This window comes from Macadamia integrifolia, chromosome 6, assembly GCF_013358625.1.
Source record: "Macadamia integrifolia cultivar HAES 741 chromosome 6, SCU_Mint_v3, whole genome shotgun sequence".
Lineage (NCBI taxonomy): Eukaryota > Viridiplantae > Streptophyta > Magnoliopsida > Proteales > Proteaceae > Macadamia > Macadamia integrifolia.
Window position 1 is genome coordinate 26,035,736 of NC_056562.1, and position 22,850 is coordinate 26,058,585.

General features: G+C 40.8%; 1 protein-coding gene and 1 long non-coding RNA gene across 3 annotated transcripts in view; one reads left to right on the forward strand and one right to left on the reverse strand.

Moving 5' to 3' along the window:
• Window positions 1-13,244: 13,244 nt before the first annotated feature.
• Window positions 13,245-22,086, reverse strand: LOC122080886. Its single transcript, XR_006140944.1, has 3 exons — window positions 21,826-22,086; window positions 14,456-17,232; window positions 13,245-13,514 (listed from the first exon to the last, which is right to left on the reverse strand). It is a non-coding gene; the product is annotated as an uncharacterized LOC122080886 (long non-coding RNA).
• LOC122080884 (protein HEADING DATE 3A-like) overlaps window positions 19,131-22,850 on the forward strand; it is a 64,290-nt gene continuing 60,570 nt past the window's right edge. The window contains exons 1-2 of one of the 2 annotated variants that reach the window (XM_042647763.1): window positions 19,131-19,817; window positions 20,432-20,497. In XM_042647763.1, the coding sequence (XP_042503697.1) occupies window positions 19,620-19,817; window positions 20,432-20,497 (264 nt within the window). In that variant the 5' untranslated portion in view covers window positions 19,131-19,619. The remainder of the gene's footprint in view (window positions 19,818-20,431; window positions 20,498-22,850) is intronic. The other variant, XM_042647762.1, reaches the window with a different exon arrangement.

The window sequence follows — 22,850 nt, forward strand, 5'->3', positions numbered from 1 at the left end:
AGTTGCAAATGTGATTCCAACTGTTGTGAAGAGTCTGCCCGAAATACCAACCGGCCAGGCCCTCATCCCTGTGAGAAGGACTGTTGTAACTCTCGAGCTGGACCTCTCTCAGAGTCTTCCTCTTCCTCCTTTCAGTCATATTTTCAGAAACTGTAAAAACCCTAAAAATTTTCCAAAATTGCAAAAGTCCCAAAAACTTTCTTAAATTATAAAAAGCCAGAGAAAGTTTTCCAATTTACATAAAAGCCCATAAGAATGTCAAATTCTCCAAATAACTCCTCCTTCAAGAACAAGGTGAAAAACTCCAAAAACAGGAAGGAAAATTCCAAGAAAAATCAAAGAGTTCTAGGAACACACTTCACTCAGAAAAGCTAAAATGAAGAATGAACAGGGGAGAGGGCCCATTTTATCAAAAAAAAAAATTATTATTTTGGGATTCCAATTCAGAAGTCCAAATTCAATTCAAAGAAGAACCAAAGAATTAAAAGATTCCAAATCAAGCATCAAAATTCAAACCAAACCAATAAACAAAATTCCAAATCAAAAGCAAGAATTAAAAGATTCCAAATCAAGCATCAAAATTCAAAATTGAAATCAAAAATCCAAATCAATTGTTATTGTCTTTTACAGGGGGAAAGAGCAGCGAGTTTCTTTTATATAATTGACAATGCCAGATAGCCCAACCCGGTTCGAAAGAAGCCGCCTGAAAAACCAAATAGCCCATCCCAATTCGAAAAAACCCACCTGGAAGACCATATGGTCCAGATTGGCTCAAAAGAACCAGCCTGGAGACCAAAATTCCTAGAATTGGCACATGTGAAGCCCAACTAAGGAAAATCAAAGAATCAAGTGTTTTACCTATTACAGGATTGGAAAAGCAAGGAATTCCTCTATTATAACCTTCAATCCTAGATAGTCTAGATTGGGTCAATGGACCTAGCCTGGAGACCAAAATTCCCTGAACTGGCACATGTGAAGCCCAACTAAGGAAAATCAAAGATCAAAGTACTAACCTTTTTGTAGGATTGGAAGAGCAGCAAATTTCTTTCCACAATTGGTAACCCCAGGTAAGTCATTAACTTCAAAGTAGTTACGAGATATTATCTGTTACACATTTCAACTCCGTCATAATTGAGCAAGATGACGGCAGTACTTGCTCCGAGTGACAAAATGTGATCATTCTTTTCTTTGCTCTTCAGCCGTTGGCATTGGCCTAAGCCAAAGAGGGGCATTCTATAGACACCCAATTTTGTCACCCTCCCTTGGCTATGATGAAATATGGATCTTGGATGCAACTTTAGGCTTTCGACCTACAGAGATGTTGATGGAAACACTCTCGGGCCTGAAACCCTAGAAACCCTCGCACGAGAGAGAAGGGGGTCCAATTTTGGCTTTTTATATACAAAGGAATCCAGTCAAGATGACCATACAGATGGATAGTGCTCAGAAATACAATTTTGATGATATATGATATACCAAAATTAGACCGTCGGATTGCCCACAATCTTCCCTAGAAAATCACATTTTTTTCACACGCATATCGCACACACCAACTAGCCATCCAGCCAGGCCAGCTAGCCCAGCCTAGCCTATATGCCCCTGCTGCATGCTGCGAGCCACCTCTGCCTGCTACGCTCCCCCATCACACAGCCTGCACACCCTCGCCGCACAACCTATGCACCCCTGCCGCACAACATGGGCTCCCCCGTCGTACACTGTGCATACCCCTGCTGTATGGTCATGCACACCTTGCCTGCATCATGCGCATGTTACCCTCACACCCATGCATGCAAGCGTCTACTACCCCATGCCCATACCTCCTCGGCCATTACCTGCGCATCATCTATCATGCACCCGTGACATCACCCACACTACCTGCCTAAACTAACCATACCTTGGGCACTTTGGCCTTGCCCCGTGTACCACTGTCAATGGCTGGGATTGGTGTTTCTCTCTCCTCTCGCTTTTCTGAAAACTACATTTTTTGGCTAAAATTTCTCTCTCCTCCTGCTTTTCTAAAAACTACCGTTTTTCAGCTAAAACTTCTCTCTGCTCACACTTTTTCAAAAATTGCCTTTTTTGGCTAAAATTTCTCTCTTCTCCCATTTTTCAAAAGCCCCCTTTTACCCACTGGACAAAAGTCCTCCCCACCCATTTTTTCCTTCAAATCCCCCCTTTACCTATTGGATAAAAATCCTATCCCCTCAGTTTAGGCAAGAGCTCCCCTTTCGTCCACTGGACAAAGGGATTCCCCCTCTCCTATTTAGCTGAAAGGAACTATAAATTCCCCCTCCCTTAGAAAAAACAGACCAACACACCAGAATCCCCCTTCACTCTTTTATAGTGAAATTTTCCTCCCCTCCCGCTCTTGATTTTCTTCTGATCTTCAGAGCGATCTTCGTCAAGATCCGAAAAATCATTCAGATCTTGGAAGTGTTCTTCAGGATCTTGAAGATCTTCAATCCAAATTCTTAGTTAGATCCAGTTTTTAGTCAACAACAGTATGTTCTTTAGCCACCTCTCTTGAGTGTTCTTGAGTGTTCTTGAGTGTTCTTGAGCGTTCTTGAGCATTCTTGAAATAGAAACGCCCCCCTTTTTTAGGTTCTTCGGGTCTACGAAAAGATCTTTGTTAAGATCTGAAACTCTGTTTGGATCTTCAAAGTGTTCTTTGGTACTTTGGAGTTCTTCAATCCATTTTTAGGTTAGCCCGTTTCTTTTCAGAAATAACCGTTCCTAGCCAAACCCCTGTCCGAGAGTCCCTAAAATATTTTCAAAAATAGTCATTCCCAGTGGAAGCTCTGCCAAAGTGCCACCTCAACCTAGCCCTCCCTTAGCTTATCCCAAACGAAAGCTCTATCGGAGTGCCACCTCATCCTAAATCCAGAAATAACCTTCCCTAACCAAAGCTCTGCCGGAGTGCCACCTCATTCCAAGCCCAGAAATAGCCTTCCCTAGCCGAAGCTCTGTCCAAATCCAAATCCAAAAATAACTTTCCCTAGTAGAAGCTCTGTCCAAATCCAAATCCAAAAGTGAGCGTTCCTAGCCGAAACTCTGTCCGAATACCATCACAATCAGCATGTCTCAAGAAAGGAAGTTAGAGCTCAAGACCATCTTCCCCTGAGTTAGGAGAACACGAAAGAGAGTTCGAACTGGTATTAGTCAGGGGCCCACCCTTATTGACCCGAAACAGGGGTTAAGTTCAGGTATAATTTCTCAACCAACTCATCATAATGTAGACTTTATACATACCTTGTTTTAGTGTATATAGTAGTTTGAATCTAATTAATGTATATATGTGTGATAACTTAGCCAAACATATGGAATAGTAATAATTGTGAAAAATATTCATTCTTGAATGTGGCAGATTGGGTGCTTAATACCTTCCCAACTCTGTAACCTAACACTTACCCTAAATCTCTAGACCAAACCAAATTTCGGGCCCTTTTCTTAGGAATCAGGCCCACCCCTACGTCCTAGGCCCATAACCCTAGGTGGCAACTACAAACCCCATTTGTATAGTCCCGATCTCCGAATTGGACCATCATCAAAACCCTCGTCTCAAATGATGAATTTTACATTCTTGCAAAATAGGCCTCCATGTATCTCCAAGCGGCGATACAGGGGTGTGGGGCCCGGAAGCAAAGCACACCATGACACGAACCCTCCCCTCATATAAAAGTGAAGAAAGAGAGAGGAGAGAGGACGGGGATGCATAGTCCATTTCTCTGGCCGTGACCCTCACAATTAGTACAAGGCTTAAGTCATCTCCACAGGGGCTAAGGCTTCACTCCTATATGCCAGCCAAAAAGGTGTTTCCTTTATCAGGGTCTGAGATGAGGTGCGATAAGCCTAGAGCACACTGAGTAGTTAGTCGGCCTAGTTTTTCTTCTCCCGATCTAGCCTTTTCTTGATTCCATCCACGAGTGTGCGACTGTAGTGTTTTAGAAATCAATATTGAAGCTTTTGCACAAGAGCCTGAATTTTCGATTATCAAATTTTTGCCTATTGTCGGTTACCAGTACTTTTAGAACACCGTAGTGGTATATGATGTCCTCCCATACAAACTTTTCCACTACCTGCTCGATGATCCTTATTAGGGGACATGCTTCCACCCACTTCGTAAAAGTAGTCAATGGCGATGATCAAGAATTGGACACCACCCTTGCCCTTCTTAAACTGTCCCAAGATGTCCATCGCCCACATTGCGAATAAAATCAGACTGATTATGGAGCTTAGTTCTGTCACTGGGGCATGCGGTACTGGGGTGTGTATCTGACATTTAAAGCATCACCAGAGAAACTTAATCATATCTTGCTGCATCTTTGGCTAATAGAATCCTTGGCGGAATACCTTGTAGGTCAGTGCTCTTCCTCCCATGTGGCCTCCGTAAATCCCTTCATGGACCTCTCAGAGTGTTTCTCTGACTCAACTCGGTTGAGGGACTTTAGCAGGGGCCACAATATTGCTCTTTTATACAGTATTCCTCCCTAAAAGGTGTAGTTGCCTGCTCTTCTCTTAACTTCTCTCACCTCTGTCTGATCTCCCGGGAGGTGTCCATAGCAAGTAGGTTGCAATTGGATCCATCCAACTCAGCTCAGCTGCCTGTGGATCATTGTTGCATATCATTTCTTGCTCATAAGTCAGTTTTTCCAGCACTTCAAAGTATACCAAACTTGCATAGTCATCAAGTTCCACTATGGCGAGTTTGGAGAGGGCATCTACCACTACATTTTCTTCTTACAGAACTTGCACCATTTTGAATGTATTAAAGCTACTGATCAGGCAATGAGCTTCCTTTAAATACTTGGTCATTCTCTCTTCCTTGGCCTCATAATGCCCGTTGACTTGGTTTACAATCAGTTGGGAGTCACTACGCACGATCAAGTAATCTGCCATTACTACCTTTGCCAACCTGATTCCTGCTATCAGGGCTTCATACTCTGCTTTATTGTTTGTTGTGGGAAATGCAAATCTGAGGGCACACTGTATTGCAAATGCCTCTATACTCTATAGTACAAGTCCTGTGTCTCTCCTCGTCAAGGTGCTAGACCCATCAATAAAGAGCTTCCACTTTTTTTCGGCTTGGCCTCTACATCTGATCCCTCCTCCACCTATGTACACTCTACTAGGAAGTCTGCTAGTGCCTGGCCCTTGATTGCACTTCTTGGCCGAAACTCTATGTCATGCTCACTTAACTCGACAGCCCATCTCACAATCCACCCTTCTACACTAGGGTTGTGGAGTGACTTCCTCAGTGGTTGATCCATCAATAAAGCTATGGTGTGTGCTTGGAAGTAAGGTCTCAATTTCTTAGCTGCAATGACTAATGCCGACGTAAGCTTTTCAATTCTTAGGTACCATGTTTTCGCTTTGAGGAGCACATGACTCACGTAGTAGATAGGTTTTTGGAGTTTTCCTTCTTCTCTTATAAGAACTGTGCTAACAACCACCAGAGATATAGAGAGATACAATTGGAACACTTCACCTAGTTCAGGTCGGCTGAGCAGAGGTGGCCTAGCCAAGCAGGTTTTGACTTCTTCAAATGTGGCTTCACATTCGTCTGTCCAGCTGAAATCCTGGTGTCCTTTTCCTCCTTTTAATAGCTTAAAGAAAGGGAGACACTTATCTCCAACTTGGGAAAGAAACCTGTTCAGCACAACTAGGCCCCCCGTCAACTTTTAGACTTTGTGGATGTTCCTTGGCGAATGCATCTCTTGAATGGCTTCAATCTTGGAAGGGTTTGCCTCTATTCCCCTTTGTGATACTAGAAAGCTCAGGAATTTCCCAGAAGTCACTCTGAATGCTCACTTTGTAGGGTTCAACCTCATTTGGTTTTGTCACAGGGAATCAAAGGCTTCTCTCAAGTCTAGCACATGATTAGTGCCTTTTGCGCTCTTGACCAGCATGTCATTGATGTAAACTTCCATATTTTTTCCGATCTGGCATTGGAATACAATGTTAACCCGTCTCTGGCATATGGCTCTTGCATTCTTGAGGCCATAAGGCATCGCAGTGTAGCAATAATTGCCCTGAGTGGTGAGAAATACCATTTTCTCCTCATCTTCAACTTTCATCTTTATCTGGTTGTATCCCGGGTATGCATCCATAAAGGTTAGCATCTCATAGCCTACCATTGATTCTATGAGGGAGTCGATCCTAGGAAAGGGATAACAGTCCTTGAGACAAGCTTTGTTCAGATCAGTGTAGTCTATGCAAATCCTCCACCTCCTATGGACTTTGGGACCATAACAACATTAGCTAACCAAGTAAGGTATTTCACTTCTCTCACGAACCCCGCAGCTAGGAGTTTGTCCACTTCTTCATTGATGATTGTGTTTCGCTCTGATGTAAAGTTCCTACGCTTCTGTTCAAAAGGCTTAAAGTTAGGGTTAATGTCCAGACTGTGCTTAGCCACGTTCCTTGGGATGCTTGGCATGTTAGAGGCTTTCCATGCAAAGATGTTAGAGTTTTTACTAAGGAAGTTCATGGTTTTATAGCGACGATCGGAGCTCAATAGTGCTCCGAGTTGGATAGTCTTTGTTGGCTCGGCCTCGATCAGTGGGATAGTGAGCAGCTTTTTCACAGGCTTGGCTCTATATAGAAGACTTTCGTCACTGCAATCGATGATTTCTACCATGCATGCTAAGCCAGAACATGGTTTTTGGACAGAATTTATGAAGTTGGCATAACACTCTCAGGACTCCTTCTGGCTGGATCTGCATTCCCCGATTCCTTTGCTTATGAGAAACTTGACCTTCATATGCTTGGTTGACACAACTGTCCCTAGCCCATTAAGACCGGGTTGGCTAAGGATCGCATTGTAAGGTGAGGCTATCTTGGCAACCATGAACGTGACCATGGTAGTGGCCGTTTGAGCTCCCTAAACGATGGTCACGGGTAGGTTGACTACTCCCTCTAGCTCTACAGGTGCACCTAAAAATTCATACAAAGGTTTGGGGGCGGGCTTTAAGGATCCGGCGCCAAGCCCTAGTTTCATGAAAGCTTCATATGACATAAGGTCAACGAATGCTCCCATGTCTAGTAGCACCCTATGGAAGGGGTGGTTGGCCACTAATAACTGGACCACGACAGCGTCATTGTGAGGCCAGTTCAGCTCTTCCAGGTCCTTACTTGAGAATGTAAAGGGAGGGTCTGCTTTGAGGGTCTTGATGGGTTGTTTTGTAATGCCCACAAACCATACGTGAGCTTTGGCCTTTCTTACCGATTCTGCGATGGGTCCTTCTGATGCTCATCCCTGTCTCAGCTTGGCCCAGCCTCATTTCTCTTTAGCTCAGTCCAGTTTCCTTCACCATATTTCTACTTCAAGTATTTGTTAAGGTAGCCTGCCTTAATAAGCTAATTAATCTCCCTTTTCAAGGACTTATAATCTTCAGTGTCGTGTTTATGGCCTCGATGGTATCGGCAGTACCTATTGGGGTTCCTTTCCTCTGGCTTAGCCACTATTGGTCTGGGCCAGCAAAAATATTTCTGGTCTTAGATCTCTAGAAGTAAATTTTTCCACGAGCGGTTGAGCTCATATAGTTCGGGCTCAGTTGTGTCAAGCGATCGATCCATCCTGTTCTTCTTGGGCTCCTGGGAGTCATCCCTCGGCCTTGGAGGTCTTTTCTTTTCTTTTTTGGTTGCTCATTTTTGTCGGTTATCCCCTTGGTGGCTAGGACCTCTTCCATGTTGGCATACTGATTACACCTTCTGAGTAGCTCGGGCACTGTATTTGGTAAGTCGAGGGCTAGAGATCGGACCAAATCAGGGTATATAATCACATTACACAAAGAGCTATTTGCTACTCCTTCTAGAAGGTTTTTTACTTCCAGGGTTGCTTTGGTAAATCAGGCAAGGAGATCCTGTATAGTCTCCTCTGATCTCTGTCTCATATTCATCACATTCTGCGAGGTATGCTGCTGCTTCATGCTAGATTGGAAACAAGTGAGGAACACTCTCGTCAGTTCTTCATAGCTATGGATGGACTGGGGCCTCAAGTTTGGCATCCATACTAGAGTGGCACCCTTCAGTGAGGCTGCAAAAGCTTGGTAGAGAGTTGCGTCTGATCTCCCATGGACTGTCATGGCTAAACTATAGTATAGGAGATGATCATAGGTCTCTGTGGTGCCGTCGTATGTGTTAAAGATAGGTACCATAAAATTTAGGGGCAGCTCGACTTCTATCAACTCATCGGATAGTGCATTATGGGTTGGTGTCACCGTTATGTCAGCTGGGTGCCTCTACATTCCTTTGATCCTCTCAGTGAGATGCTGGATGCACCATTCTAGGTCCTCCCTTCTTTCCTTGGCTCGATGGCCAGAGGAGCGACGTTTTCGTTCAGCTAGTCTGGGGCTTCTTCCTCAATCCTAGCATCTATTAATTCAGTCCTCTCTATGCTGACATGTGCCCCTAGTTGGCATGTGTGCCGAGTTCTGGCATTTCTCTACCCTGGGTGGGGTTCTATATGCATTTCATCTTTTGAGGATTCGGTCGTGAGTTGAATGACCTGCCATCCTATTATAGGCAAGTGAAGGTCCTCGTTGACGTCTCTTGGTGGGATATCAGGGTGGAACCAAGTGAACCATACTTGACGTCCTAACAGACCCCCGCCTTGCTATCGATTGAGGGGCGGGGTACAAGAAGCACTGAGCCAAGCTGGCATATGAAGTCTTGCACCAGGCTATTGGTTGCCAACCTTGTAACTGTAGATTTTGGATTTTCTCTTCCACGATCGGGTGGGTTATCCAGGATGAAGGTCCTTGGCGAGATTGTTGAGGGTTTTGATCACGTTGCCCTCCTTCTCCTTGAGCAACTCCTACGTCGATTTGAATTCGTGAAGGTCTTGGCAAGGGCCCCTCTACCGGGACATTCTCTTGACCTGCCATTGAAGGTGGGCAAGTATCCTCTACTTTTTCATGTGGCAAATCACGAGATGATCTTACTCGTATTGTAGTAGAGGAGATGACCTTCTCACTTCTTAGCTACATTGGCTATAGTAGCTTTTCGTATCAGTTTCCCACAGACGGTACCAATTTGATGCGGTAAAAATTGACTAGCCGATCTTCCTTGTAGCTCTTGATGCTCTAATAGATCTACACAGAAGAGAAGGCAGAGAGAGTCGGGCTGACCCGACTGGGGACTCTTCGATGCCTAAGTTAGATCTTTCCACAATAGTTACTCAAGAGAGCTTTTAGTGAAAAAAGTGTTCGATCCCCTGTGATGGAGGCTTACCTTGGTATTTATAGGCTACTGATGGAGAGAGAAGGAGAGACGTTTGTGGAGAGTCTTGTTAGGTGTGGAGTCCTTGAGGGGAATGGCTCTATGATTCTGGGGAATATTCTGGGTTCCAGGGCAGGTTCTGAGAATATTCCTCTCTTATCCTGAAGGCACAAGTCGTGAGAAAGGGGGACACTTCTAGTGATGTGCAGTAGGTTGAGTCTTGCCCCTACAATCAGGGGTCACGTCTGTTGAATGTAGGAGTGGATGTGCGTGCATCTCTAGGCGCTTTACTTGTGTGTGCCGAACCGAGATGAGGGTAAGACTGAGAAGAGTACGAGGTGGCAGGTCGGCCTAAGGAGAGACCGAGGTGGCAGGTCAGCCTAGAGAGAGACTAAGGTGACAGTTCGGCCTGGGGAGAGACCGAGGTGGCAGGTCGGCCTAGGGAGAGACCGTGGTGGCAGGCCGTGCTGAGGATGGAGACATATTTTGCCTCATCAGTACCCATCTTGAACACATAAAAAACCTATTAAGAATAAAGGAACAAACCTGTGTCTTGAGGTGGGACTCTCTTTTGAAAATAAGAAACCCTTGTTTTATAGTGTTGGACCATATGTAAGTCTATGGGTTCCTTGTACTCTTGATTTGGAGTTGAGACTTTCTTTTTAGATAGGTATGAGTTGACGAATACACAATTTTAAATGAAGTGTGGAAAGTAATAGTAAGAGTTGACTCCCTTGGAAATAGACAGGACATTGCGCCTCAGGAAGCGTAGTGTCTTGATCAAAACTCTTAGGGAGGAAATTTATGAAAGAACTCTAGCATCACTATCTATGTGAGCATATGTAAAAAGCGAAGCTACGTAGTAACTTGGGTATCTGGTGTTTTTGGGTATCTGGTGTTTGCTCCACCATGTCATTTAGGCCAACAGTAGTGGAGTAGAATAGAGTTCATTATAAAAAAAATAAAAATAAATAAAAAAGAAAAAAAGAAGGAAAGAAAGAAAGAAAACCACACAGCAGAAAGTATATGCAAATGTCATCAATGCTTTAGTAACATGTTTGGTCAAAAACAATCCAACACCTTAGTCCTTGCTTCCCTACTACTTCACAAGTGTTTTTGCCTTAAGATAAGGATGTTTTGGAAGAGACAAGGTGAGTTCTAAATTAAGAAATATGCTTGTGCCTGGAATTGATATGGGGTAATAAAAATTCAAGTGTGGGGGTCCCTAGATCAAGTGTAAGAGGAATTATCTTTGCTCCAGATCGATATGGCCCTTACCTTTAGCCAAGGTTGGATTTGCTTTTCTTTTCTGAATGTTGGGTGTATATTCATTGCAAACACCCACGAGACACAACCCGTCCACTAGGGTAACCGAAGGGTTTAAAGGCTTGTTGCACATGCTAATGCAAACGTGATTCCTACGAAAGTGAGTTAGGTTTTTGCTTTTGATTCTTTTTCTTTTTGTTTTGCTCGAGGACTAGCAAAGTCTAAGTGTGGGGGAATTCTGATGAGCACATTTATGTGTGAAATCTTAGGTAGTAAAGCATGCATTTTTACACATTTAGAATGGAGCTACCTTGGGTTTTACTCTCTTTTTGCAAGTTTTGTATTTTAAAGGCCTTAATGACTATCGGGCACCATATATCCAATTTTACATGTAAAGAGGTTCTGTTTCTTTTCATGGTTGCGAAGAGGATGAAATTCTAAGCAAGATGGACGTTTTGCATTAAAAGTACACATCTGTTTGATCACCCACACAAGTGATTATTCTTTTTAGCTAGAAAAAAAATAATGAATCAGAACTGAACCGAGATGCAGAACTAGCCCGTTTACAGCTGTCCCAGGTGTACAAAGAATATTCCAAATGCCAATAAAGATCGATGGACCCCCTTGAGTGCTTGAAGATTCTTTTTTGGTAACAAAAACTACCTAGCGTAGTTGGTGAGTTGTGGTGTGCAAAAATCCCTTGCTTACTAGGAGGTCTCAAGTTCGAACCTCTTGGCTACTATTTTTGGAGTTTGTATGCAAGTTGGAAAAGGAGAGAGAAAAAATAAGGAAAAAAAGCAACCCAAAATTGTTGGATCTCCTCTTCTCCCACAATTTTCCTCCTCTCTCTTCTCTCTCCTCCACCTCATCACTAACATATGGAATATGCTATTGTGGATCCCCCCAGTTACACCCAAAATCGTTGGATACCTCTCCCTCTCCATACGATTTTTCTTCCCTGTCTTTTCTCTCCCTTATCTCTTCACTCTCTCTTGCTGCCACCTTAGTACTTTAGATTCCAACTAAGAAACCAACTTGTTGTCCTAACCCTACCCCATCCCCTATATAAGGAACATGCTCAAGCAAGGAACGGACCACTCTCTCTTAGGATTTTCTTTAGTCTCTCTTGTCCTCTAGGTTTAGTTCTTCTCTAGATCTTTGCTTTTGCTTTTGCTTTTGGCTTATGCACTTATGTAATGGAGTGCTACTTAATGATTGCAAGTTTCTTTTATGTTTATGGTTTTATTTTATTCAGTTGTAAGTTTGCTTTCTAATTCTAGGTTTAGTTCTAAGTGACAAGAACAAGTTGTGGAGCATCTCTTTCAAGTTCAGATTTGTCTTCTCTAGTATTAGAAATTTTAGATTTGGTTTATTCCAGATCTGATTTTTAGTACTGGTAACATTTCAAATCTCAACTAAGTTTTCAAATTTTCAAGTTCAAGTATTAAAGTTCAGGTAGGTAGACTTCTCATAAGTCTTCTCTCCCCCCTCTCATTCCCTCTTCTGACTACCTTTTCCTTCTTAACTTAGGATTTTACTTTCAGCCTTTACTTTATTGTTTTCCATTTCCCCCAAAGTTCATGGCTAGTGTATGCATTGGCTCTGCCCCTCCTAGCCAGAGAACCATCCTCTTTATTATTATTTTTTAATTTTATTTACTTTTTATCTACGTGGTTTGATTATTTAAATTCTTAGATGACTTGGTTTAGGGCAGTAGTTAGAAGTAGATATAATTAATTAGTTCACTTTTGCATTATTTTAAAAAGCCAAAAATAAAGTGGTTGCTCTCCTTGTGTTTGACCCGTTAGCTACACTGAACTGTATGCTTGCGATTACTTTTTAAATATCAAACAATAATCATATCAATCGACCGCAAGGAAACACAGTGAAATATTTCATATTTCATGTGACAACCGTGTTGTTGATATGGAACTTGATCATATCAATTATTCTTGTTTATGTCTTATTTCGACTTTAGCTATTTGTGTAATAATGGTCTCTATAACTTAGAATTTTTTAAAAAACCATTGACTATCATTAGATTTTATTTAAAAATCACAACTTTGACACACATGTTAAAGATGGCATTTTATGTAAATATTGGTTTCTAACAGAAATGATTCTGTTAAATGTGAACCATATATGTTTCTTTTTCTTTGAGGATACAAAATCTTTTTTTTTTTTTTTGGATTGCCATACAACATTTAAGACACAGAATCACTCCAAAAAAAAAAATAGAAATGCAAAAAAGTGCACCAGATCTAGAATCATGCTTAAAAAATAGAATCGTTACAGTATAGAGCCTTAGTATGACTAAAATACCCTTGAGTAAGAGCCTTCTTGTTATCTCCATGAAGTGTGGTGTTTTAGCTTGTGTCTTTTTTTTTCTTGTTTCTTGAGATTTTCCCCTTTTTCCTAAAGTGTAAGAATTATATTATTATTATTAATGGAATTATCTATGTTATTGGTTTCTACACTCAACTTATCCCCTATGTGTGAACTATGAGTTATGTATTTATCTTCAAGCTTTTATTCATAGCCTAATCACCAACATACCTAGCATTTCATAGGTTTATGACTTAAAGCAAAGTATGGCGCTCTGATACCACTCGTTGTCACATCCCACCTCCACTCACTTGAAGGCAGGTGACATGGAGACACACGTATCCACAATCCATCCAAGGTCCACAATGTAGTACTTTAAATTCATAAAGCTATGAAATGATTCTACAATCACCTAAATAATAACAATCAAAATATACACAACTGGTGATTTCTATTTATATTTACCATAATTACACAAAAAGAATGTTTTCACAGCGGAAATATAATTACAGTTATGCCCCTAGGGCTATATTCGATAAGTACAAAAGAATAAAAAATAGAAAATGATACTCTCATCCTCAATGTGCTCCAAATGCACAGTCATCACATACGCAACCGTCCTTGTGCTTAGCTAGCTCCTCTTCTACCTCCGTAGATAGCCGGCTCTTCAGCTACATACTCCAGATGGTTCCCTGAATCAACATCTAAAAGTGGGGCAACAATGGGGGTGAACTTCCACGAAGCCCAGTGAGGGGTAACACACAGGCAATCATAACAATCCATAAAATGAAACAAAGATAAATATAAATGCTCAATCACAATAATATGGATGCAGTTAGATGAATGCAATAACATGATCCGATTATTACCAAACAATTCTAAGTAACAGATTCTAAGTCCAAAGTGGGTATCAGTGCTACTGCAACATACGTGGTATCCCCAGTCACGAATGTACGTTATCGATCCCCAACGATACAAGCTAGTTGCGAGTCAGGAGCATACCGGTCCCCACATGGCAACTTCGGTACCCAGTAAGCCCCTATTAATAATCCCCCAAAATACCATTACATCAAATTCAATATCGCATGTAGGTCATACCCACCACCAAATCCAACATCAAGTGAGGGTCTGTCACAACATTGGCATCCCCACCACCTCAGTCACCGAAAATCGTCCCCAACCTCGGACCATCGGATGGTAGGATTAGGCAATACGTAAACCCCTATTGGCAAGGGTTGTAGCACCAGGGTGGTTATCCTAGATGCATTCTATCATGGTATGAGTCATATCATAAAAACTCACACACCTCGTGGGTATATAGTGCCGGAACCCAACATTTGGCTACCCTATACCCCACACTCACACACCATGGGCATACAGTGTCGGAACCAACCTTCAGCCACCTTGCACCCCAATCTTCATAACACACTCACACACTTACCCTGGGCATGCAATGCCGGAACCCAACCTTCGACTACCTTGCATCCCAGTCACACACACACACACACACACAAATTACAACTCATATCATTATGCAACATACACATTCACTTAAAGAATAGATTTATAATATTCAAATGACATTCTCATCCACATATGCATCACAATATAAACATTCCATAAAAGTCACACAAAATCCCCTCACCTTGAATCTCAAGTGTCAGTGGACAGTCAATGACCTCGTGCCGCGTTGTTCTGTCACTTCTTGGTTGTACTCCTAGGATACATAAGGTTTTTGAGCAAATTAGTCATCCACAGGGAAGTGGGACCCTAGGGCACACGTTTTAGCTTCATTTCCTATTTTCCTTTTCTTTGAATCGTTCTCGAGTTGGAGGCTTTTATGGTTATAAGGCTGGTTTATATGTAGGGGATGTTCACCCACCTCAATGAGCTTAGATTTAGTGTGCTGAGTGGCTTAGTTAAGATAGGGTTACACAATGTACCCAAATTCCCCAAAGTTCGAGTCTCGGTTAGCTAAGTTAAGGACTTTTGGTTGAGGGTTTATGTGGTGACCACCAATGGCTTATGTGACCACTCTAGGCCACATTTATCTGTTTAATTTCATTTTTGCCAACCCAATTTTGAGTTTGAATGGTGAGGTGTAGAGGATTTAGTCAAAGTCCACTAATTCTATGGTGTGATTACTCAAATTGGGGATTTTAGGTGGGAATTTCAAAAGGGAAATTCATAGACTCAAATTGAGCCACCAACCTTGCTAGGGTAAGTCTCTTACACCAAATCCCCCTCCCAATTGATAGTCTTGACAACTGGAAAAGTGGGTTTTAGGAAATTTGGGCAATTTTCCCATTCTACGTTTTGTGTTGCCCAAATTTCCTAAAGGGATTGAAGTGGTGATTTCACTAAGGATGGTTCATGGGCTCAAATTGAACCATTGATCTTGCTAAGGCAAGTCTCCAACATCAAATCTCCCTCCCAATTTATAGGCTTCGTAAGTGGGGAGGTGGAACTCGGTTGGGGTTCCCTTACCTAGCTTAATAAAGAGTGGAAATGGGAGAGAGACAACTACCTAGAAGGTACAGAGAGAGAGAGGTGACTTACCTTCAATGGGTAGGCTCCTTCTTCTTCTTCGTCTTCTTTCTCCTTTCTCTTGCTTTTACTTTGGTGGGTAGAGAAATGAATGGTAAAGGCTTCTATTTATAACCACTTAAGTTGCCTAAGGACTATTTGGGAAAATAATGGGGTTTTCACTCATTATTGGGTTAATTCATCATTTGGCACTAAAGGGCCCACCTCGGGGTGTCTTGATGAATTAATTAACTTCCAAATATATTGTTCCATCATTGTGGATGGGTTTGGGGTGCACTGGTGCGAGGAGTCGGGCCCCGCGACCAAATAACCCGATTTTGGCCGGTATTCTCATTAGAGATGTTTACCGATGAAGGCTGAATTGGTTCCCTTTATGTGGAATGGATCTTTAAGTTGAGGGGACCTTCCCAAGGTGTTTCCAGTGTGTGGGCCCCACCTCTTGGTACATTGTTACTATTAAAGCTCGGGAATTTTCTCGTGAGATGTGAGTGTTTGGACTGACCTTCTCTTCTGTGTCTGGAACCCCTTCCAATTATTGAGACATGAGTAGTAGGTGCAAGTGGGGTCGTCTTTCCCTTCCCGAAAAAAGATAGCTGCTACCCAGTACTCATTGGTACTGATGTCCTCTGGTGCCTCATTTGTACAATTAAAATAGAAAATTTTAGGGCACGGATATAACATGTTCTGCTAATGGCCATGCTGAAGGTGGACCATTAGCTCAGTAGAATTTTTCTCTGTAATCTCTCATTCTTTGTTTTATTGAAAGTCGTTTATGATCTTTAGCAAAAAAAAGAAATTGTCATTTTCATTATTCCACATTATTTCATACAATAGGGCACTGAGTTTTAAAAAGAGGCAATCCACTTGTAATAACCTATTCACCCCCTCTAATTTTTTGGACATTATGAACAAGTTGAACGGTCATGAATCTTGAGTGACCTTGGATGGCCATGCAGTTGATGAATTGACGTAGTTTCGAATGCAAAGTGTGCTCAAGAACCAAACTGTGGGTAAGAAGAGTGAGACCAATTTCAACAAGGTGACGGTCGATGTCTACATTTCACTACCCCCTGTTGTTCAAGTGTGAGGGCATAGGTGCCACAGCGAGGGGATCCAACCATTTTGAAGAAGTGGAGCAAGGTGTACCCCAGTTTGCGTAGATATATTTAGTTTTCCTAGAGAATTGATTCTCAACAAGAGATTGAAACTGTATTCACCACCGTAGTTTTTTTGGACAGATTTAATTTTCCTAGGGCTGCTTTTGGTTGCAAGGGAAAAGGGAAGTGGAAGGGAAGTGAAGTAAAGGGAAGGAAATTTTTTTTCCCTTTTGAGTTGTTTGGTTGCAACAGAAGTGAAGTGAAGTGATATTGTGACCATCGTTCAGATCTCCATACTCTGTCTTAAGCAAAACTCCATTGTTCCTCACCACCGCACAAGAAGGATACCTACGGCCATTGGATTCGGCCAGCAATCTATTGTGCCGATCAATTGGACGTTTGACAAGGTCGATCAAATTCAACATGATATCTGGTTGGAACCATTTCTTCTGTGACTAATAGCAGAGGGATTTTTGAAATTCCAAACAAATTCCGTAATACTTCGGAGATCGGAGCTGGAATGATAGTCTGCCAATAGAGGAAGTTTACCGCCCGAAAGTTAAGGTAATTAGATTTCTGTCAAGATGAGAAAGAATGGTACGATCCCAAGTTGCCAAAGTTCCCTTCTAGTAACAGTTTGATAACTTTCTTATCGCTTGCCTCGTTAATGTCAATTGCTACAAATTGAAAAAGCGTTGAATTTGATCCCGTCACTGATGATTCCGGCGAGATATGATTATCCAGCTGAAGATAATTGAAGCTCTGGCGAATCACAATTCTGCAATTCAATGTGAAGACAATCCCAATTAGAAACAATGGATTGAAAAGCGTGCGAAAAGCCCTTTTCATCGTAGTAATAGAGAAGATCCTTCAAGCCAACATAAACTATCCGAAGCTCCTAAGAAGAAGAAAGGAAACAAAAAAGATTGAAAAGAAAGGGAAAGGCCATCGTTGGTTCCACGGGTTTTATTTTTTCTTCCTATTTTGGTCGGGAAATAAAAATGAAAATTTTAATATATAAGTGAAATTTTTTTCACATGTAAAATATATTTCCCTTACAATCAAACATCTAAATTTATTTTTTCTGAGAAAAAAATTTCACTTTAACTCAAAAATTTGCATTCCCTTAGCAACCAAACAAAGCCTAGAGAATTGACTCTCAACAAGAGATTGAAATCGTTCAAATGTAGTAAAAAATCAGAATGTTGTACCAGAAGGAAATATCAAATATACTTGGTGTGGTCATCTAAGACGCAAAGAAAAATAACAACGTCCATTCATTCAGGTTGTAAGTGTAGGGCCCCAAAAATCATTAAAAATCAAATCTAAAGGACATGGCTTTGATCCATAGACGAACAGATTTTGTTCTTTAAGGAATCTTCTAATAGAAAATTTTGAGAGGAAAATTTGACAAAAAGAAAACGGTGGGCTTGGGTGAGAGTAGAGGGAGAGATAGCGGTGGCAGCGTTGGACTAAGTTTGAGTCTCTGTCGATCCTTGTTGGGTTTTATTGGAGATATGGATCAGCATCGCTCGGTGGAGCTATCCCTCTGAAACCATAATAGATTAGAGAATGGGTTCATTATTCATTGGCTCAGTCTACTGTCGTAGAGACTAGGACAATTTATACATTAACAAGCCAATCGGCTATACATGGAACATACGGACAACTATTGAAGATATACAAAAGTTAAAGAAAACACTAACAAGGATTGAGAGAGATCTCCTAATCAAATATGGTAACTGAATATGGGTTCCCACCTAAGCATGGTAACTCTATCTTGGTCAATAGTTGTGAAGGTATGAGTGCCTTATGCTTTAACAACAAAATAAAAAATAATAATGGCTTCGAACAGGTTGAATGGTGAAATATGATTCATGTAGCTTACAACACTTAGTTGGAAGAAGGCTTTGTCGAGTCAGTAGTCTCATTTGTGTGAAAAAAATATGCCTCCTTTTGGATTTTGTTAAAGCATGCATCAGTTGAATTACTCAAGTAGAACCTATAGGTTGAGAGTAGCACAATCTCCAGTTATGGATCCGACAACTTTAGCACAATTTTGGTGAACGTCATTCTGGATTTTCTGTCCCCGAGTGATGAAAAATGAAGACTTAATTTTGGACTTAAAGCATGGAGAAGACACAAAGAGCTATCTTGATGGTTCCAGCACATAAATTTTCATTAGATTTAGAAGTTGCTATGAAGCAGATTCTGATTTGCTTCTCTGAGATTGTTATTCTCATAATCGATGAGAAAAAGAGAGAGAGAAGTATGTATGTATATATATATATATATATATATAGCATAGCACCCATACGTTTGAACCACCAGGACTCCTGAATACAATTTATAGGTGTTGTTCCTGATCCTTCCATAGCCATGAACTTTGTTGAATTTTCCCTTTGTCTGCGCACTATACATTCAAATCTAATAAGCATACATGTTCTTTATTGAAAAGAAATGCAGAATGGTGGTAAGGCGGCCTTAAGTATTCATGGTATCATACGACTAATCGGATAATGTTTTATATACTGCGATGAGCTCATGAGCATGGAGATGATGACAATAGTATAAGTAGAATATGACGTAATTGGTGATCTATAATCGAATATGTCATTTGGAATGTCGAGTTGCTAGTATTGGCAATGTGACTCTCAATGCTTACTGTCATGCATCCTCTGCAGAGATATCGATTGGATTAGGGTTAGGAAAGCATAATGTTTCACCATCAAACTTGCTTGCACAGAATGTTACTACTACTCATATATTCAAAAAAAAAAAAAAAAAAAAAAAAAAAATTGAAAATATCTGTCCCAAAATCCATGAACCCAGTCAAATGATCAACCCGAATATCAGGCCCACTCAGCTTTAAGGGCGGTTATATCAGATTGGTATTAGGGATTGAGAAAAAGTAGATTCCTCTCTCTGTTCATGAAATAAAAGTTAAAGCAGATGCCACCCTATATTTAAAGACCACGTCTCAAGACCCTTCCACAACCAACCAACCGCGTTCCCCATCATCTTGAGCCCTTTATGAGTTAAAACTCTCTCTCTCTCTCTCTCTCTCTCTCACAGGTGTTCTACTCCCACCTTGATCCAGACCTAACTAAAATCAAACAGTCCTTGATATAGGTTTAGTACTACTCAGTACTCGTCATCATCATCATGCCTAGGGAAAGAGATCCTTTGGTTGTTAGTCGAGTGATCGGGGACGTGTTGGACCACTTCAACAGATCCATAGCAATTCGAGTAATCTACAACAGTAGAGAGGTAGCAAATGGATGTGATCTCAGGCCCTCAGCTGTGGTCAACCAACCTAGGGTTGAGCTCGGAGGCAATGACCTTCGGACCTTATACACACTGGTATTTCCTTATCATCTTGCTAATTATTTTAATACCCTTTTACACTACTTGATGCTTCAAACCAATCCATACCCTTATTTAAACTCTACTTGGTCTTATGTTGAGAAGATCACCAACCCACAAGTTGTCATCATCTGTGGCTCCCAAAACCCTAAAGATTTTTTTTTTTTTTTTTTGTAAATCTCGAAACCATTAAAGATGAACTGTGTCGGTCTTGTTTATTTAGCTTCTGATCTCACTGTGTTGTATATGTCTCTTCTACTGCACACTCACTGTGGCTTCACAAATGATGTAAAAACAACCACTATCCTTCCTTGCTGCTGCGTTTCAACCTGATTGCAATCTTCTTGTGCAGTGTTTCCTATAAAACTTCATTTTTATTCGGTCAATTGTGTTTGGATACTGATATTTTACATCTCTCACATAACCCTTACTTCATTATCTAAACTAAAACATTAACTCGGTTGTATTGCGTGATACAAAGCAGACCACGCAAACCATATCTTGATATTCTCATCTCCTTCCCACAGTTAACCTATTTTATTTTCCATCTTATCTCTTCTTTCTTAGACTATTAATGATGTGATTTTTATGTGGTTTCACTTGTCTTGCAGGTTATGGTAGACCCTGATGCTCCGAGCCCAAGCGAACCAAACCTAAGAGAATATTTGCATTGGTTAGTTCTACTCTACTCTACACAGTAACCCAACCCCACTCCCACTCAATCACTCGAGGGGGGAAAAAAGCGCAACAAAGAAGAAAAAGAAAAAGGAAAAATACTTTCTCTACACACGTCCACTTTCTTTTGCCATGTGAGCAGTTGATGTAGTGCCTATCCCGACCATTGGATAAAGAATTGATCTGTGTAAGCCACATGTCAAATCTTAGAGCTTGATTCAATCAAATATGGCATGCTTCTTAAATAGGTTCCCACAAGACTCCAACAACAAGTATTTACTCTTAAAGCTTCCATCTTAAAATCAAACCAGCCTCATATAGTTCTGGCTTCGTTGTTTGAAGAAGAGCTCATTATTGACGAAGGCCCAACGTATCCACTCTGATATCATGTTAAAGTTTTCATCTTAAAACCAATTGACTTGAAGTGGGATGGCTTCTAATGGCTCTTATACAAAATAGTTGAGTTATCTATAGTTGATGTGGGACTATCTCAATATGTACTAGTCCATTGATGTACAATGAAAACTCGGATGGATTGAAAACTTGATAAGTGAGCTGAAATTAGGTTTTACTTATCAAAAGAAAACAAAGTCAGCCCCGTCTGACCGACCACATGACAATTTTCGGCATTAAAAATGGGATTAGAGAAAGGGTTCTTACCACAAACATGTAGGCGGAACTGGGGCAAAAAAAACTCCTTTTATGTGAAATTCATGTATATGTCTCGACTCTGTGTTTTTCACTCTTCTCTCATCGAACAAAATAAGAGGTAGAGATGTCTTTTTCATAGGGAAAGAGAAATAGATTGATCGGAACACTGACGTAAGCAACAAACCACGATAGAATTCTTTTTACCTTTCTTTTATTTTTGGAAACTTGTAGGAAGTGGGGCAAACCCAAAAAAAAAAAATCTTCTTTATATGAAATTCTGGTATATGTCATACCACAAAAAAAAAAAAATTTTTTAATTTTTTCTTTTTAGTTTAGTTTTCAGGCTCAGCTGAAAATTTGCACAACATATAGGAATTGTAACTAATTTTGATCTCTCCGGCCAGCTGTACCCTTCAATCCCATCTTACACCATCCATGGGATGTAAAATCTACACCTTTGATACAACCCGAGAGGTTCCGGGCTCAATTCTGATCCCCCTTTTACTTTATTTCTAAATAAAAACAGAAATGGAAACAAACCTATCCACCTTCAAATTCCAGATATACCATAAGTTAGAAGTGCGATGTGGAGGATTTGTCCAAAAAAAAGTTCTCCAGAACCTACAGGAGAATGAAAGAACGATTGGATTTCATAAATTGAGGAAAAAATAGTTCTTACCAGTAAATCCAACTTGATTGAGGATCTCATCTAAAGAGCATTCTTCTGCAATCCGCTTCGAAAGTTCTTTCTCTCTTCTTTGATTCATTCATCCAGATGAGGAAAATATAGAAGAGAGAGAGAGAGAGAGAGAGAGAGAGAGGCAGACGCAGAGAATTGGGTTTATCTTAGGTGGTTTTGTAGAGACTACGATTTCTGTAGGCTGTATAGTGCGGAGAAGCGAAGGCTTGTGCATGTACTTATACAGAGATTAGAGATCCAAACCGCCAATGGTATTGCAAAAACCGCCTTACTTTTTAACAAATCTGTTGTCGACTTCTTATTTGCTCTAAGAAAATTCTCTTTAACATGGATTAAATATTCCAGTAGGACGCTCTTATCCGGGGACGTAAATGAAGATTTAATTTGCTTTTTTGGCATTTGAAAGAAGATTTTGATATTTAAAAAATAATAAATGAGACAAAGTTTTCAATCGAGAGCGACCCCTGCGCTACTCATTTAATTCTTTATTTATTAATTTTTTTTTTTCAAACCTTTATTTTATCAATTGGGAAACTCAGATTATGTTGTAATTGACAGGTAACCGGAGGACTAGAGAAATTAGAATCAGTACCTTTATCTGTCAGTCGCCGCTAGAAGGGAAGGGGGGAAAAAAAACCCAGACCAGTCGTTTTTTTTTCCTTTTTTTTTCAATATCCGATCTCTTCGATTTGCTAAGCAAGCCGCCGTTTGACGACTTGGGAATGCTCCTATTTCTGTCTTCTATTCTTAACGAGTCAGTTTTTATTCACCCACGATCTAAGAAGTCGGATGATATCCACAGGGTATAGAGAAACACTAAAGGGGGTGTTATCGACTTTGCAATATAGAGAACAGAACATTTATGACCCTAAACGGGTGTATCCAGGTGCAGGAAAACTCCTTTATGCTTAATCTATTTTTCCTGTTAGTCTCCTTCTCTACATTTACTCTTCACTCTCTCTCTCTCAAAATAAAAGAAAAAAATTTAAAAAATAAATAAATAA